The 18,349-nt window shown below is 37.1% G+C and overlaps 1 protein-coding gene across 14 annotated transcripts in view; it reads right to left on the minus strand.

Annotated features, from left to right (window-relative positions):
* Positions 1–499: 499 nt before the first annotated feature.
* The window catches only part of FMR1 (fragile X messenger ribonucleoprotein 1), a 36,535-nt gene continuing 18,685 nt past the window's right edge, over positions 500–18,349 (minus strand). Inside the window, exons 8-17 of one of the 14 annotated variants that reach the window (XM_067724085.1) lie at positions 17,698–17,868; positions 17,522–17,600; positions 14,032–14,141; positions 13,193–13,327; positions 12,624–12,686; positions 9,996–10,082; positions 7,283–7,478; positions 5,558–5,665; positions 4,979–5,061; positions 500–3,060 (exon numbers count right to left, since the gene is read on the minus strand). In XM_067724085.1, the coding sequence (XP_067580186.1) occupies positions 2,950–3,060; positions 4,979–5,061; positions 5,558–5,665; positions 7,283–7,478; positions 9,996–10,082; positions 12,624–12,686; positions 13,193–13,327; positions 14,032–14,141; positions 17,522–17,600; positions 17,698–17,868 (1,143 nt within the window). In that variant the 3' untranslated portion in view covers positions 500–2,949. Of the gene's footprint in view, positions 3,112–4,978; positions 5,062–5,557; positions 6,568–7,282; positions 7,479–9,995; positions 10,083–12,623; positions 12,687–13,192; positions 13,328–14,031; positions 14,142–17,521; positions 17,601–17,697; positions 17,869–18,349 lie in introns of those variants that run through there. The other 13 variants (XM_067724083.1, XM_067724080.1, XM_067724079.1 and 10 more) reach the window with 13 other exon arrangements.

Consider the following 18,349-nt stretch of genomic DNA (forward strand, 5'->3'; position numbering starts at 1 on the left):
GATCATGGTCAGATGGGAGCAATGCCTCCGAGTGAGCCAAGTTGAGTCTCAAGCCTGCTGCCACCAATAGGTTGTTCACGTGTAGCGAGCACTGAAATGCGAGACCAGGAAAACCCAACAAAGTTACTTGAGGATGGCTGCTATTTTTCAACATAGACATATTTAATATTTTCCAAATGGCAAGGTAAGTTTATGTGTGCTCAGACAAGAGTATGTGTTTAACACGGTTTAGTAGCATCCTATGTAATTAATGTGTTCAAATTCTCTAACTGGGGATATGCAGAATTAGTTTCAAATATCTACTTTTCTGCTTTTTAAGGGCACATAGAAGATTATTTGCAAGGCATAATGTATGCTTTGCATGATTAATACCTCCCCCCATCGTTAATTTTTGTTATATTTAGAAATTTAAGACCAGGAGCAAACATCTGTCAGACTAATTTTTTGCTTTTTCATAAGTGCAACTTTTTAATAAAAATTTACATCTAGATAAACAATCTTCAGATTTTTGAAACTTTAATAAGATTTTAAAAACATGACTTTGAACTGAAAAACATACACGTTTAGCACACAAATATTGTAATATGAATAAACTCCAACTCCGTTTGAAAACATGTGACTCAAATTACAGTTTTAGAAGTTAGTAATTCACATTTAAGCAAGTTAGCGCCTTGCTGAATTCAGCCTTTGTAAAAAAAGAGACTTAGTGCATATTGTAATGGCACAATGTGCTTTTGTACCATTTTGTTGACTTTTTCCACCTTATTAAACAAGATCAAGTTCTTGAAAGTTGGTAGATAACGGCTAACTTCCTATGACATGTGAAATTTCCAATGGTAATACAGTTACATTTTGTAACAGAACGTTTTATAGATTTCTTTTCCTATCTTAAAATTTTAAAAGCAATCATTTGTAAGGATTGCATCAACGTCAATTTAGCAGAGGAAGATCAAACTTTATTGAAACTGCTTGCATACAAAATATATTGCACTATAACCAAACAAATGTCAACATAAAATCCAATCTGTTGTTGCTAATATGTACAGAGAATATTGCCCAAGAGCAGTTACATTACAAGGTCATTCTACCTTGGTTAATTATCTACAGTATTTTAAACCAAACAGCTTACAGATGATGTGTGCAAGGTACCAATTTCTGTTTTCAAATACTATACATTCCCAGAATAAATAACTAGAAATCAACATTAATGTTTGGCAATACTTTTAAAAGACTTTTTAATATTCTTGAAATCATGTGCAGTTTGTTGCCATTTTTATATGCTTATTTGTATGCAAGGAAAAGTAACCGTAAAATGAAAATTCAAAGAAACTAACCCACAAAATACATCAGAGGCAGAACTTCGGTTTGTACGGCTCTGTACAGATTCAGTGGTACCCCTACTTGGAGTTATTTTTTAAGAAAAATATAACATCTTAGAGTGAAGGTCCTTCACATATTTTTCCTCTGTAAATCTTGTTCATAAGAAAAAAAAAAAAAAAAGAGAGACTCAAACCCAAAATCCAACACATCAAAAAACTAAAGGAAAAAAGTATCATTTGTTAACCAATCCTAGTCTGCTTTCCAATTCTGCTTATACATTTGGACCTAATATTTCAAAGTTTACAAAACATTTAACCTGCTTCCATTGTTTCTTAGACAAAGTACCTGTACTTCACAGGATTATTATGCACACATGGAAATGACCTTCCTATCTCCCCCAAATAAGCTTGAAATTAAAGTATGAAAAACTTCACAAAACATGGGGAGGACAAAATAAAAACAGCTCTAATTTAAAACTGGTCATCAGGCCAAAGAGAAGGCATATCCTACTAACTTTTGACCAGGAAGATTTGCTCCTAGCTGAAAATGTTTTAGCCTCTCTCAAATGAAAAGACAGTTATTTCTTCTCCTGTCTATATAGAAAAATTACACATCCCTCTCAATAACACTATTTGTCAAACTTCAGTGCAACAAAACAAAAACAAAAACAAGTCTTATTCTTTATACTGCCTAACCTGATGTTTATGTAAGAAAAAAAAATATGGAAAGCATGCATTCTTCTATAAAGTACTAATGTTTGACAGGGTTTGCTACATCTTTTAACATTTAGTGTTTCCAACTTATCTTCCCTGAACTCTGCATCCAAATATAATATTCCTACCTGCCAAGATATAAAAAAGGCACAGATCATACAACTTTTTTTTTGCTAATGAAAATGACAAACGTCACATCACACACATCTCAGGGTCCACTAAAATACTGGAAAAGTGGACCAAAACATAAACTGACACAGGACATGAAATGTCATTGGCCTTCCGTATGAGACTGAAAACAGAAGTGTAATATGATTACCATAAATGCTATTTATTCAGAAAAACTGAAATGTACCAGTGAGTTATCACCCAACGCAGGATAACGGTCCAAATTAAGAAAGAATACCACTGCTTGGTATTTAAAAAATAAACCAAACAAAAATCCTGTCCTGAAGTGCTAAGTATACTTAATTACTTAAAAGTAATGTTTCAGGGGCTTCTCTGGTGGCGCAGTGGTTGAGAGTCCGCCTGCCGATGCAGGGGACGTGGGTTCGTGCCCCGGTCCGGGAAGATCTCACTATGCCAGGGAGCGGCTGGGCCCGTGAGCCATGGCCGCTGAGCCTGCGCATCCGGAGCCTGTGCTCCGCAACCGGAGAGGCCACAACAGTGAGAGGCCCGCGTACCGCCAAAAAAAAAAAAGTAATGTTTCAAAATTTTAAGATCTGTTTCTTTGTGCAAATCTGAAAACTGTTGCTTATGGCCAATATGACAAAAAATAAAATTCTTAACAGAACTGGTGTTCATTTCATGCCCTGTGCCACCTTGCCTACTATTTGTCTTTGGCCTAACAAAGTTTCTAATATGGAATAAGAATTACGGAAATGGTATAGGGAATATAACTCCAGAATTATGCCGTTTAGGGTACTCCATTCACAAGTGGTTGCTGACCATCCGCGCTGTCTGGCTTTTCCTTCTTCTGGTTACGATCTTTACCCGTACGCAGCCGGTTACCTTCACCGGAGGTATTCTGTAATGTTTTAGTGTGGACACTCCTTTCATTATTGCAGTCAACTCTGATCTAAAACAAGTTACAGTTGTTATATACACAGACCATATCCTACTGTAATCTGTAATTGGCCTGATGAGAAATTTAAGCCCGAAGGGTAAATTCCACATCTTAAAAGGGGGATATGGGGGTGAGAATAGAAGAAGTGCAAGAAATTATGGTCAGGTAGGATCTTTATTTGGTTTCTGATTTTAAAACACTCTTCTTTAACTGGAACACACTGGTCATCTCACTGTGTCCAAAGTTAGATAAAAACTCACAATCCTGCCATGTCTTCTTCTAAGCTTTAGTTGACATCTTTCTGTCTATCATGAGTATAATTAAGTTTCCTTACACTGAGGGCTCTCACTGTCTTACAATAAAAAAAAATACGAGCGTTGGTTTCTAGTAGCTTCAGTAAGGCTACTTACTTGCCTTCAGTAAGGCAAGTCAGATGATCATACAACTTGAACTCTGAAGAATAAGAATGGTACAGGGAAATCTGAAGACACTAATGTGTGGAAGAACTGGAATCCCAGGAAGAGTGTAGAGATGAATACAATTTAAAAAATAATATTCTGAGATTTATGCAATATTTTAAGTGCCAACACTGAACACTTAAACACTGCTAAATAGACTTCTAAATGCTGTACAAAAGGAAGATAATATTGACAAATGGGCCTAAAACAATTACAAATATTGATCTGCTTCAAGTACAAATGTGACATATAATCCCAAAATGGTTTGCTGTAATTTCAAAGTGTGTTTAAGTGTTGGTCCTGGGTGACTGTTTTAACTGTTGGGTTGTGAAGAGCGGAATTATAAAACTGGTACATAAATGCCTTACATCTCTGTAAGGCACATGTGTGTGCATTATTTCATCGATCTCTATCTACGTCTAAGGTCTTTTCTATGCTGGTCCTTAAGAACCAGCCAATGGTTAACACCTACTTACAACCGCTATGAATTCTAAGAAATACTCCATCATGGAGTTTCTGCCCTTAAAAATCATCTCTCACTAATCTTGGGTATTGGTCCCAAACCAATCCATAGGCATGAAGGAACCCTAACTACTTGGATTAAGTCTTCAGAATTAAAGAAGCAGCAGAAGAGAACATGGGTTCTGGGAATCAGATACCAGTATTCAAATATCACTCTACCGTATGCCATCTATGTGATTCAATCTTTCTAAACATCAGTTTACTCACCTATAAAACAGAATAATAAAACTTTTTACACTTCAGGGGGCTGCTGAAAGATTAAGTAAGATAAAACACACACAGAGCACTCAGCAAAGGTGTCTGTCTGGACACGCTCAGGGGTAATTTTCAAATTACTTAACAATGGGTTCAGCACAGGTGATTACCACTTGAGATGGGGTTCTCAGAATAGAGGCTGGCTGTATATAAGCAGCTGACTGATTCAGCAAGTACCAGCTGAGTGTCAACAGCCCTGTGTATCATGATTATTACCCTTGAGCCAGACACCTTTTTTCTCTTACTTTCCACTCAAAGAGGACACTCTATCCATGTAACTCAGGGGAGGAGGGACCCACAGGGCTGACGCAAGTCTCTCTTGGTTCATTCCTGGATGTTTCTTTTCTTGGGCAGTTGGTGGGGGGGGGTGGGGGGGCGGTTGGACCACCAATGTGGTATTGAAGTCACACTGAAGCTGCAAAGTCTTCAGAAATACTGAGACTGCATATTCTCTCGAGAAATCTTCTTTGTATACTTGTCGCAAAGGACTAAGACTGCCCACAAATGTAGTGTTGAAAGGAAAATATTTCAATGTACCAAATTCACAACCTTTGAACATGCTTAAAAATCAAGTAAAATGAACTCATACATCTCAAAGTACTGTAACTCAAACAATTGAGATGGAAAGAGGCACACAGGTTTACCTGGAGGGATCCATCTGCGGCTCTTCCTTTAGCCTCTCTTGGATTACGTGGACGATTATCTGTTCGGGAGTGATCATCGTTTCCTATAGGGACGTTTTTAAAAGGTTCGATGGTCACTGATTCTGACATGCTTATTGGAAGTTCTTTGTTCCCCCATCCTCAATTTATTTAGATCCACCACAGAATCTAACATAGGATCAACAACCTAGTGATTCCAGTTACACACTGGCTAATAACCTAGCATGCTACCAAGGAACAGAAAATATTTCTAAGGCATCACAATTCTGCATCAGCTGTTACAGGTCAACCTGAGCTAATGATCAGACTGTGATGTTTAGAATACCAGAAGAGGTGAAACTAGTTATCAGTGTTAATTCATGTATTTATTCTATGTGAACCAGAGGGAAAGGAAGGCTGTCTAATATTGCCAATTGCATGAGCCTTTCCCATGGTGACCAGTACAAAACCAGAGAAATGGGGGTCTTGGTAATACATCACTGAATCAGCAAGGTTCTTCACAGAACTTCAGACAGCTGTTACAACTGACCTTCATTTCTCGCCTAATGAAAACCTCTGTACCTTTGAAGCCACCTCCGCGTCCTCTTCCTCCCTGTCCTCTTCCTCCACCTCCACGCCGTCGCCCGTCTCCTCTGCGCAGGAAGTTCTCCCTCTCTTCCTCTGTTGGAGCTAATGACCAATCACTGAGTTCATCTCTGTGGTCAGATTCTGTTTCAGAAGCATTTGATGCTTCAGAATTAGTTCCTATCGAGAGTTAAAAGTTATATACCGTTGTCCGACTTAAAAAAAAAGTTAGGTTAACAGAAGCTTCCAGAGACGTTTCAGGGGTAATCCATTACTCTTCCCAATTTATAAGCCCACCAAAGAGTATTATCACCTTCCATTTTGTAAAACAAATTATCTTAAATTCAAAATGAAGGTCTCCACAATATTTGAGGTAATTTTTGTTTTAAACATTTTTGGTTCTCATTAAAAAAAATAAAAGATTTTATTAGCCATCTAAGTTCAAACCTGAGTATGCCACATCATTAAACAGCTGTGCTCCTTTAAACATCTGTGCTCTCTGGAGGAAAAGTTGTCTACAACAGTTAAATGCAATACCTTGATCAACAAAACCTCTATAAAGAGGGTTCCTTTTAACAAGGTTTGGCCCAGGCACAGAGGGGAATGCATACATTTTGGTCACCTCAGAGAGGGTGGCAAAGGTGGCCACCATGGCTACTATCTCAGGGAAGGGTCTCTTGTGCGATAAGGGATTGGACCTAGCTGAATGGGGATATGCTTGCCTGATGCTTGGTCCACAACCTTCCCTCCCACTCCCACTGGGATAATTGATTATTATAAAGGATTTATTGTAATAAACTTGTTATGCCTGAGGGTCTGGGTTAATGACATAAGGGATGGGAGTGGGGAAAAGAGCTCCACGGTGACGGGGGACTTCAACAGCATAAAGAACAGACTGCTGGGAGAGGGATTAGGGGTTAGGTTCAAGGTTGGCCTTAGGAGTAGGTGTCTCTCTCCCCGACTCCAGAATATCAGCTCTACTACCTCTCTCTCTTCCTCTGTTGGAGCTAATGACCAATTATAGCTTCACCATTATAGCTTCATTCCTGTGGATCTTGAAGGCTTTTCCATCTTAAAGAGTTCCTTTTTGAAATGCAAATATTTGTGAGATGGATTATACCTTATACCATCATAAGCAAGTTACATAGTAGATACACAGTTGAGCAAGAAAGACAGTAGGCACTGGCAGTGGGACAGCGTTCAATGAAAGGTACTGGGAGAGAAGAAAGAAGCACTGAAAGAAGAGCTGAGAAGGCAAAGAGAAGCTTCGCCTACTTCTTGACTGTGCCTAGGGCTCACTTTGGCCATGCCACTCAAAATCACCTGACGAGCCACAGGATGCAGACCCCTGATTTACACAGTCCATCCAGCAAGTATGACCAGCACATGCCTGACAAAAAATGAGCCACAGTACACAAATGAAAAAAGTTTTGGCTATACAGTAATAAAATCAGGAAAGGCCTTAGGAAAGTCATCAACGTACAAGGGCTTAAGCAGATTTATCCCCAGTCAGAATGTGGACAGACTCACACCTGCCCTGTGAACTCTATGTGTTATTATCAGGTTTTTACTCTATGTCTCTTGCAACACAATTTGACGCACTGTGAATTGGAAACCATGTAGTGAGAAACTGTTATAATGGGGTTCTAATGAGTATTAGAGATTAGCAGCTATTAAGTCTAGGAACAGATAAAGTTACTGAGTAAAATGCTTAGTTTGTACCTGAAGTATATCCAGGACCGCGTCTGCCGTGCCCCCTATTTCTGTAAGGTCTACTACCTCGACCCATTCCTTGACCATCATCAGTCACATAGCCTTTTTCCTTATCTGTACGATTTGGTGGTGGTCTAGAACTAGCTCCAATCTGTCGCAACTGCTCATCAATTTGTAATCTCTCCAAACGCAACTGGTCTACTTCCTATTTAAAATATACAAGATAACAGTAAAAATAGTTTGACATTTTACTTAAAAATACCTTTCTCCTTTTCATCAGATAAAAAGTATACTGGAAATATTTCAATTTCAGTTCTAAATTTATAGTAAACACTGTTACACAGAATTATCAGGAAATTGAATGGTCTCCTTAAAAATAAATTTACTATAGATAACATATTATTGATGTCCAGAATTAGAGATATAACAAAAATACTAAGCATTAAAATTATACTGATAGAATTTAAAGTTATTTAATTTGGCACTATTATCCGATAGATCTCCTAAGGCACAAATATGCTAGTTTTTGGACCTCTTGATAATAGGATATTGAATAAAACAACTCTAAAACGTATGAATACAGATAAATGACATTTAAGGTTTAACCAGCTAACCTTAAAAATCACACATTGTAAATAATCTTAATTGAAATAGATTTGCCACTTAATATCTTAATTAACAAAACACTGAGTCTGGGCCATCTTCTGCTTTCAAAGAACATATACTATGGCAGGTCTTTGGACGTGACTATACAATTAAGAAACAATTATCTTCGATGAACTGAAAATGTTTATATTCCTTATATAGGGGAACTATTTAATAGTTGACAAAAACAAGTTGGATATCTTATATCATGCCTTGAAAACCTCTTAAAGACTACAACTCTGCTAGAACAAGTATGACGAACAGTATAGTCAGTTGATCAAAATATACACCTGGGGTCCATTAACAGACCCTCAACACACAATGCTTCCAATATGTTGGGTTCTGTCAAATCCAGATGAAGTCTCAATTCTAACCCTTCTTCCAATCTACCCATAAGCATCTATTTACTAGCTATAGGGAACTGGATCCACAACTAGAGTAGCACTGGGTGTCTCAGTCAAGCAGACGCCGTCATAGGGACCGTCCACATGAACAGTCACTGGGGAAGCCTCTGTAAAGCTAGGTTCCTAAAATCTTGGTTATGGCAGCCTCAGGAAAAGGGCAGGTAAGAATCTAGATGAGCTTCATCTGTGCTCTGAACCAGAATTTGTTTTACAGAGGACTTGAACAAAGAAGAGACTGCAGCTGAGTGAGTGGCTTACTCCAAAAGTACAGTTAGAGCTCATGGAATGGGTGTATCTTGCAAAACAGAATGGTAGTCCAGGTTATCCCACTGGGGCAAAGCAGTCACCTTTTGGTGAGAGATGCCAAGCCCACTCGAGGGAAGATCTGGTGATGGAAAGAATGGCAACAACAGGACAGCTGCTGATAACCAAAAAAGATACTCAATTGTGAAGAATAAATCAAAAGATCTAAGGAAGAACATTAGTCAAAAGAACAAGGGACTGATACAATGCAACCCTAACTCTCCAGGTCTTCAAAATTATTTAAGCTAAGAATATGAAGAAAAACACATACAACAGATTACACATAAAACACACTTTAAAACAAAAGTGAATAAGCAAATCAATGGGGTATCCTATCCATGCAAACCTTGCTGGATGAAACCTCCCCACTTGCAATTATTAACTGACCACCATAAGAATGATAAGAAGTGCCTAGCTATTGTATTTTCCTTCCTTGTTTACATATAACTATAAATTATTTAATTTTATTTCTTTAAGAAATCAGCAAAAAAATTCTTATTAAGATAGCATCATAAATAAAATAGAAACTTGGATTGCTTTAAAAATACTATTTAGTACCAGTTACAATGTATTTTTGATACATATGGATACAAAGAAGAAATTATAAAAGGGACATGGGTGAAATTCTATTTTATCGAATTACAGAACATTTGGCCAAAAGAAATTTTAAAAAGCACCTAGTCTAGGGAGGTGATTTGCCTATAGACACAGAGCTAGTTCATGGAAGAAGAGAGACCCCAAGCAAATCACTGGATTGCCAATCCAGTGCTCTTTCTGCTATGCCTTGCAGCCTCCTCGTTCCTGCTTTCCAGTTTGTAAGCTAGAGGAGGCATAACTGTACAAATACTAACTAAAATTGTGCATTTATAAAACAACACAAATTGTTTCTATTTTGTAATAACAGAGTATAGAGAAAATTACGAAGGGTAAACATTTAAACAGAGGACTTCATGAAACCCTGGGATTTCCTTGATAAATGACATAAAAGGGACAACAAAGGCAAGTGTTACAGACACGAAATTTGTCCTGGAAAAAACTCACAAGGGCTAGAAAGGATCAATGGGATGAAATGTATTTTTGACAGGATTGTCTAAAGTGAGTATAAGGGTTTAACAGAAGAATAATGGGAAATAGGGGAGTTTCTTGAGAACTGGGATACTGGTCCTTAAATTTATAATGATGGAAAACTGACGTGTTTTCAGAAGGAATATAATAAGCTAAACGAAATGAACATTTTTTTCTATTATCTTTTACAGGTCTTTGATTATCATGTACAGGCTAGTATGAAACTTAATTGCTTTAAGACTTACTATGGAGTTTTTACATTTTAGTGCAAAAGGTTTCAACGTTAAAGTTCTTCCTGTCCTCACCTTTAAATAGTTCAGGTGATAATCCAGAAGAACAGTGGCATTAGCGATGCTGTCTTTTGTTCCCACAAAAACAAATGGTACCATACCCTGAAAAAGAGATGGCAACAATAATCCTATAAAATTAATGGTGAATTAATCTGAAAAATGCAAATAATGACTAAATCCCTAGCACAGGGTCTGACAAACAGTAAGTACATGAAAGTTTGTTGAAAATATAAACCAATACCTAAAAACAAAAGTAGTTGGTATATTTTACCCACCTACTGTGTATAAGGACAGATCAGTATAGCAACCCTTAAATCCATCAGGTTACTATGATATAAACACTAATAAATGTTGGTAAACTCATAAATTATGTAACTCAAAATTATATAAGCTTTAACATGAGAAGCATAAACAAAACGAATACTTTAAAATACTCTAAATCATTTACTACAGATTTTATCTAGATCAAATTCTTTAAAAAATAATTCAAAATTAGATACCAGGGTACAAAAGTAGAAACTAAATCAACTTTGCTAGCCAAGTCAACAGAGTACAAACAAAACACAAACAAGAAGAATAAGAAATTAAAATGCACTTAGTAATTATTCTGTGGGGGGGAAAAAAACTAGGCACATCCATGAGCATAAAATTTAGCATTTCAATATACTTCCATAATGCGCTCTGAACATAGTAAAGGACTGAATCATCAGGAAAGTTTGATCTCTCTATGGTACTACTTTAATATAAGGATAGATTTTAAAAAAGGAGTAGACTAAAAATGTATACTTCTAGCCCATCAGTACAAATGAGAAAAAAACTATTTCTTGTCACAGTTATAGGGAAGCCTAGGCCAGTTGTGCAAACTAATAGCTGGCAATTATGACATTCAAAGTTAAGAATAATTCAATATTCGGCTACTGATGAAATTCACATGGTTACTGATATTCACAAGTGACTAAAGAAAAGCACACAGGAGCTTTGATGTAGATACATTAGAATTCTCTAGGTGAAGTTTCTAGGTGTGAGAAGCCAAGAAGCTTACAAGTATCACCCTTTTAAAAAGAGCATTCAGGGCTTCCCTGGTGGCCCGGTGGTTGAGAGTCCGCCTGCCGATGCAGGGGACGCGGGTTCGTGCCCCGGTCCGGGAGGGTCCCGCATGCCACGGAGCGGCTGGGCCCGTGAGCCGTGGCTGCTGCGCCTGAGCTTCCAGAGCCTGGGTTCCGCGACGGGAGAGGTCGCGGCGGTGAGAGGCCCGCGTACCGCATTTAAAAAAAAAAAAAAAAAAAAAGAGCATTCATTTGATAGGTGTGGGTACCGCTGGGCTGCTTTTGTTTGCTTGCGCTCAGTACACAGAGTCTTACATGCATGTGGGGTTGAAATAGGTTTTTTCTTTTTCCTTCCACATGAACATGGCTGTTGATAGGGTACAAAACTAAACAATTAGGAAATACTGCTTGCAGACTGACATCCATCTGGTAAGCAAGGCACTGCTTCCTAGTAACAACAACCACCTAATGAATCAGGTGCCATTGAAAACCCATGAGCTTCACATGGATTTTTTTTTGATTGAATAATATATGAACTATGGAAACAATCAGGCCTATGACTCAGATCTTTTTTTCTCAAAAACATTTCTGACGGTTGCGTTTTTCCCCCAGCTTTGTTACAAAGCAGTTAACCATATTATTTTCCAAAATGCCCTATGATGAAATGCTACGCCCTTCCCCCTGGATCACATATGACCAAAATAAGCTTGAAAATCCTATGTCACAGATTTAGTTGATCAACTGTGGAGCAAATAATGAAAAAAAATTCTCTTTCAACATTTCCAAACTGTTGATGTACCCAAGTGCCACTCTAATTTAAGCACATTACTAGTGGACCAGAATGGTTAAATTACGACAAAGAAAGGCAAGAGCAGACACCAGGAAAAAGTGATTTCCTGTTCTGGGATGAGAACTGGCCTGCCCAGCAGAGAGGAATATCCAATCTACTTGCGGTTATATTTCTTTTTACAAAATGGCATTTTTGCTTTTAATCTCTTGTGAGTCATAATATTCTCCCCATAAACAGTTCTCACAGGCCAGGTTGAGGGCGGGTGTCTGCCCTCAAGGAACTAACAATGTGACGAGATAACTAGTAAATATCTATGTAGTAAGCGCTACGATAGGGGCGAACACATCGGAGCATGAAAGGGGGAAAGGCTCTTGAGCCCGTCAGGGGGAGGGGACCTATGGAAAGTATACAAGGAAAGCTGCACAAGGAGTACGGTCAAAGCAAGGTGGCAGGTTGGAGGAAAAAGAGTGCGCCAGGCAGAGGAAACATGTGCATACGTCTAGAAGCAACAGAGAGCAGAGTAGTGTTTCAAGAACTCTAGGTACTTCAGGTATGGCTCAAGCCTCTCTCAAGTACAAGGGAGAGGAGTGGTAAGAGATGATATTGGTCAGGGGACTGTGAAAGAAAGGCCCTTATTATAAGCAACAGGAAGGAATATGAGCTTTTTCCCAGGGCAATGGGTCCACGAACCCACAGACACTCCTCCACATCCCCCAACTCTGACGATCATTTGTAGTCTTTCTTAACCAGGGGAATAAACATTAAAATATAAAATTAAAATGTATTTTTCAAGGAATGTTTTCCTACCTGCCAAGCCTTGAGTTCAGGTTTCTGGGATTCCCCTGCTACAATTGATGAAACCACTAACACCTAAAGCAGTATAAGGAATGCAAGTGATGTCATTAACTATAACAAACGATACACAGAAGCCTGAACGCAGGACTTTCACTGCAGGACTTCTAAATCCATTTCTAAACAATTAGGTTAGTTCAAATATTGAAAGTCAGTTTTAAAAATATGGTTTTAAGTAGTAACTTATGCATCTAACAGAGGGTACATTTTGAGCTACTACAACCTGTAAAATTTCAAGAGCTACAGCATGAAAAAATAAAAGTCCACCCTCAAAAGAAAAATGTGACCACTGAATGCAACCCTGTATTTTATGTTTACAGCATAAGATTTGTCACTGTGAATAAACTGAAGAGTAGTTATCACTTCGGTTTGTAATATCTCATAAGCTGGCAATCAGATTTGAAACAAATATAGCATGAGTAGCCTTATGAGCCTAACCACAGAAAATACCCAAAACACCAACTGTAACATTTGGGCTGAAGAAATGACTTTTAGTATAATTCAAAGTGACCATTATTTCTTACCCTCTGGACTTTTGTGCTGTTAGGCTGAGAAAAATGAGTGCTGTTTTCCTTTACATCTATATGCTTTTTTTCTTCTGAAGGAGTAGGTCCAACCCTTGAGTTACTGGAAGGTAGGGAATTTGGTGGCATAATTTCCTTGGTGAAAAACACAAAACACAAAAGAGAAAAAAAAAGGACCAATTTCTAAGACTTTATTTAGCTCCATTATTGTACCAATGATCATATTTTTAAGAACAGAAGCTATTATAAACAGTCTTGGTAAACAAACTTACAGAATGCAAACATTATGCAGTAAAAGCGCACAAAGATTTAACTTCAGCTAAAAGAACCTTGACAAAAGACTATGAAATATATGAAAATTATGGCAATTTGAAAGGATTTTATTTTAAACAGTACCATTGTACAGAAGAGCACGCCCTTACCCCCCCACCCCAAATACTTTAAAAAATGTAAAGCACACAAAATAAGCAGACACACAAAGTAAAAAAGCCAAAGGATGAAAGCCAGAAGACCTAACTAGTGTCCCAATTTTGTCTCTGTCAGGAACATTAAGTAATATGTGAAGAGTGCTTCAGACTTTTTTTTTTACATTTGTGATTACTCATGTTGAAGATCAAGAAATAAGGCTTAAAGGGGTTAAAATTACTAATCCACAATCACAGCATTAGAGAATAAACAGAGGCCGTTATCTACAACTGCAATTAACTGGAATGCCTGATAGACTTTTTACATTCACATTATGTGCATATTGGAGGCCTCTAAGTTACTATCTCAAATAAGACAATAAAAGACTTTTACTTTTATTAGAGAAACCAGAAACATACGCACTAGAAACATACCTCTTCTTGTGGAACATTTTTCTCATTTTCAGCTTCAATTCTCACCCTCACAACTCCTGACTTGTCCACAATCTCCTGAATCAGTTTTCCATTTTTTCCTATTACTTTGCCTAAGGTAAGAAATGAATAATTCATGTTTGGTTTTAAAAACACATACCTCAAACCAGTAAGCACACCCCACCATAAACGATCACATTTTATATATACGTATAAAATTTCATATAATTTCAGTTCTTTCTTTCTTTCTTCCTCCGTATCTGTCTGTCGGTCTATCTATCTCAAAACCAAAACAGAGACTCTTTTCAAAAAGACAGAGTCAAACTGGCTTTCCATTTTATGAGGTCATCATTGTTCAAACTCCTCTGGTCAGGTATTAGAGTTGATTAATACTTGTGAACTGATAATACTTGTGAACTGATACGGGCAATTTTGAATTTTTAAGGCAGTTCAAAGATAGGCTCTTATTTGGCATAAAAGGGCATATTTTAAATGTTCAGGTATAGTGGCGTGTATTATTCTTTCTGCAAAGTTCTATAAAAGGAATTAAGGAAAAGGACAGATAGTAGAAAATACATTGGCTTCGTTCTTTGACAATTTCAATTCTATCTGTACCTGATTGAAATCTGCTTCTTTGCCCATGGCAAAGATTTTTAGAATTTTATATGGCATATTTATAAAAGGTACTCTAAGTTTAAAAGTGGCTTAAGCAGCTATAAGTACATCTAAAAGTACACATTCTTCAGGCCAATGTGTTAGTGGACTACTACTCTTGTGCATTACTCACAAATTATATTAGTATGTTAGAAGGTAAAGGGATTAGTCAGAGTAAAAGATTAAGAAATCACACTTTTAACTTAAAACCACAATGGAAAAGCTTAAAACCAATTCAAGATTAAGTTTTATCAGTATCATCTGTTAAAACTCCAAAGACTTCAAATACCAGTAATGAATGGGCACTCGATTCTCTCATTTTATAAAATTTAATCATATACTTAACTGGGAAATGACTGCTTTCACAGCCATCATCATGCATTAGTGTAAAGCAAGACATTACAAATATTAAGAACAAGGGATTCTAGAAATCTACATGTGAATTACATCTGATTCCAAGGGCTCTCCCAAGGTTCTTAAAGCACCCAGCACTGGCCACGCCCATCATGTGCTTGCCCCACCATTTCACCTGAGGTAGGGATGGGGAAAAAACTGGAATCGAAAATTTGCTGAGCCAATCCTAAATAAGAATGCAGGGAAAGCCCTGTCAAAGCACAACCTTGTGGTTCTTCTAATCAGCATAGCCTTGGCACTCTTGCTTTGCGTGCCAGCCTCACTCACCCCCATAACCTCTTCTGACTGGTCATAACCTGCATGACTGGTCAGTGGTCAGGGAAAAGAACTGACACCACTAAATCAGGACTCCTGATTTAGGTCTTTCTGTCAATTATTTCAGCTCTTCTTCCCTTCAAATGAAAAGGGGTGGAGGAAGGAGAGAGTCTTCCCATGGTTTTTTTCTTTATGTCTATAACACTTATTAGACCAATTCACTGTCAAAGTGGGTGAAAAACAAGCAAATTTTTAGAAAAGAAAGATAAATCAGTGTACGTACCAAAGAGAGTTTGTGGGAAATAAGAGAGATCATAAGTCATATTGTGGGACTTGAAAACTCATACAATACTTATTAGACATCTCCCTATAGATCTGCCTTGCCAAATTTTATACAAAAACGCTTTCTGAAAACTCCCAACATTCCCAGTGCTGGAAGAGACAGCCTCTAAAACAGAACTGTCTTATTTTTCTAGGTAGGAACAAAATGAAAATCAGGCTTTCTGGTGAAAGGCCACTGCTGGGATCCTCTTCTGTTTAGGTAAGACCACAGGTAGAATCTACTTTTAATAGCAAACAATCCAATTCTACGTTACATAGTTATTTCCAATTCCCAACTGACAGCTTACTATAATTCTGCTCTACCGAACTGGAATTGTTTTGAATAGGGGAAGGAAAGAGAACTACATTTACAGAGTCCCCTACTATATCCAGAGCTTATGTAATTATATCTTTATCTATAACTATCTATCTATATCTTCCTATTTAATTATCACAATCCTACACGGTAGACACTATGATCACATTTGTTTTAGAGGTGAGGAAAGTAGACTCAAGGAGGCTAAGTCAGTTGCCCAAGGCCAAATAGCGACCAAAAAGTGAAGTAGAGCTGAAATCTGGATCCAGCGCCTACACCCAAGACCTTTCCCTATCATCAAGCCATCTCCAAAATGAACTTTCGTGAATCTGACACATAAGTTTTTATTCAGTAATTTTTGAAAAAACTGTCTAATGGTTATATTTTCTAAGAATTTCTATATTTAAAATAACTTTTCTAACTATAAAATGTAGGCAATTGCTTGACAAACTGCAAATAAGAGGAAAATAAATATCATTCACAACCCCACTTATCCTGAGGTAACCAGGATGGTGCTAATCACACATTTCCCATACACACAACTGGTGTGCAAGTTACCTCAGTAACATTACATAGTCATGCTCTTCGGTTGTCTGTAGTATATAGTTGAGAAAATAATTCTGCATTATTTCACTAGTATTTTATACTTCATCTTCAAACTAATTGTCTTTGGGAGAAAAATACTATTCCAAGTGTTTTTTAATGGCATAGGAAGATGTTTATAATTCTATGCTGATAAAAAGAGCAGGCTAAGTAGAACTGAAAGTAGGTGAAAAAAATGCATAGAAAGTCCTTATCTTCTCCTTTAAACATTCCAAAGGGCATGCATTACTTTTTATAATCAGTCATGATATCAAGTTAAAAATTTTTTTAAATGTATAGGCAGTGTGTCCCAATTTTATTTATAAATTTAAAACATATGTAGTATTCTTGATAAAACTGCACTTTGTTGATATGTTCTACTAAAGATAAAGAGTTCCCATGTGTTTGCTGGTACTCGTGATTGGTGATGATCATGAAACAAGTCAAAATGAAGAATTACAGTTGACGTTGCAGAAAGCCCTAGAGACATTCGGAATTACTTCTAGCTTTGGAACTTATTAGATTTAAGTAACCTATATTCAGATCTTCAACTCTGAGATAATGAAGAGTGCTATCATTTTATAGCCCCATTAGAGAGATCAAATACCAGTCTATTCCAAATTATAAAAAGCCCCCAAATGTCATTAATTTTGAAAAAAACATATTTAAGATATAAATACATATAGTGAAGAGGCTGTGCAAAATTTATCCTTCCAGGAACCAGTAGGTTTGAACTAGCAAAGCAGTATCTTTTGCACACCTTCTGAAAATGTAATCTTTGACTGTATTTACCAAATATTTTTTGTACACTGTAGCAACAGACTATTTCAAAGACTAAGCTTCAGCTAAGTGACTCCCCAAGTGAGTGAAAATGGAATTCTATCGGTATAAATAAACTGTTTACCTAACTTTTGCTTTTGTAGTGTGTGTCAAAAGCAATTGACGACTCACCTACTAAGTTCCTTGGAACTTGTATGACATCTTCAGCAAATTCCAGAAAGCTTCGAGCCTTTTTCACTGCATCCTGATCCTAATACAAATGGGGAAAAGATTTAAATCAACAAAAGATGAGCCAGCTAAAATACTATTTTTTATTTTAGAAAAACACTATTTAGTAAAATATTTACCTCCCCATAAATATGAAATGTGCAGGTATCTTCATCTAGATCGATAGCTGTGACCCCAGGTACCTTTCTAGCTTGCTGAATATTAGCACCATGAGTACCAATAGCTAGACCCATCAGATCTTCTCGTACGATAAACTGTTCGTGAAACCTTGAGGCAAGTTGCCTTGAACTCTGAAGAGAAACACACATCTGATTAGTATGCTTTATCAACTATTAAGACAACTGTATTTAGGTCAGCCATGTAAATTATCTTGACCCTGTATATCAGGGACCTATAAATCAGTTTCACTTGGAAACTAACAGGTTTAAGAAAATATTTCGCACAGCGTAAGTACTTTTTAGGTCACTAAAGGTCTATGCCATTTGATATATTTTTGTTAACAGGAAAGGGCTTGTTGACAATTTTCCAAGGTAACTTTTGCAAACCTATTTGCAAGGCTGCCTTAGTTAACCAATGACATCAATGTAATACTTAAGAAGCAGATCAAATGTTCCCAAATAAAAACCAGCTCACTGGGTCTGACAGACTCAATATTAATTAAGTAAAAAAAAAATTTAAATACCATCTTTACAGAAAATTGTATTCATTTCATTTTTTTAATTCATTTTCATTGGAGTATGATTGCTTTACAATGTTGTGTTTCATTTCATT

This window comes from Pseudorca crassidens, chromosome X (assembly GCF_039906515.1).
Source record: "Pseudorca crassidens isolate mPseCra1 chromosome X, mPseCra1.hap1, whole genome shotgun sequence".
NCBI lineage: Eukaryota > Metazoa > Chordata > Mammalia > Artiodactyla > Delphinidae > Pseudorca > Pseudorca crassidens.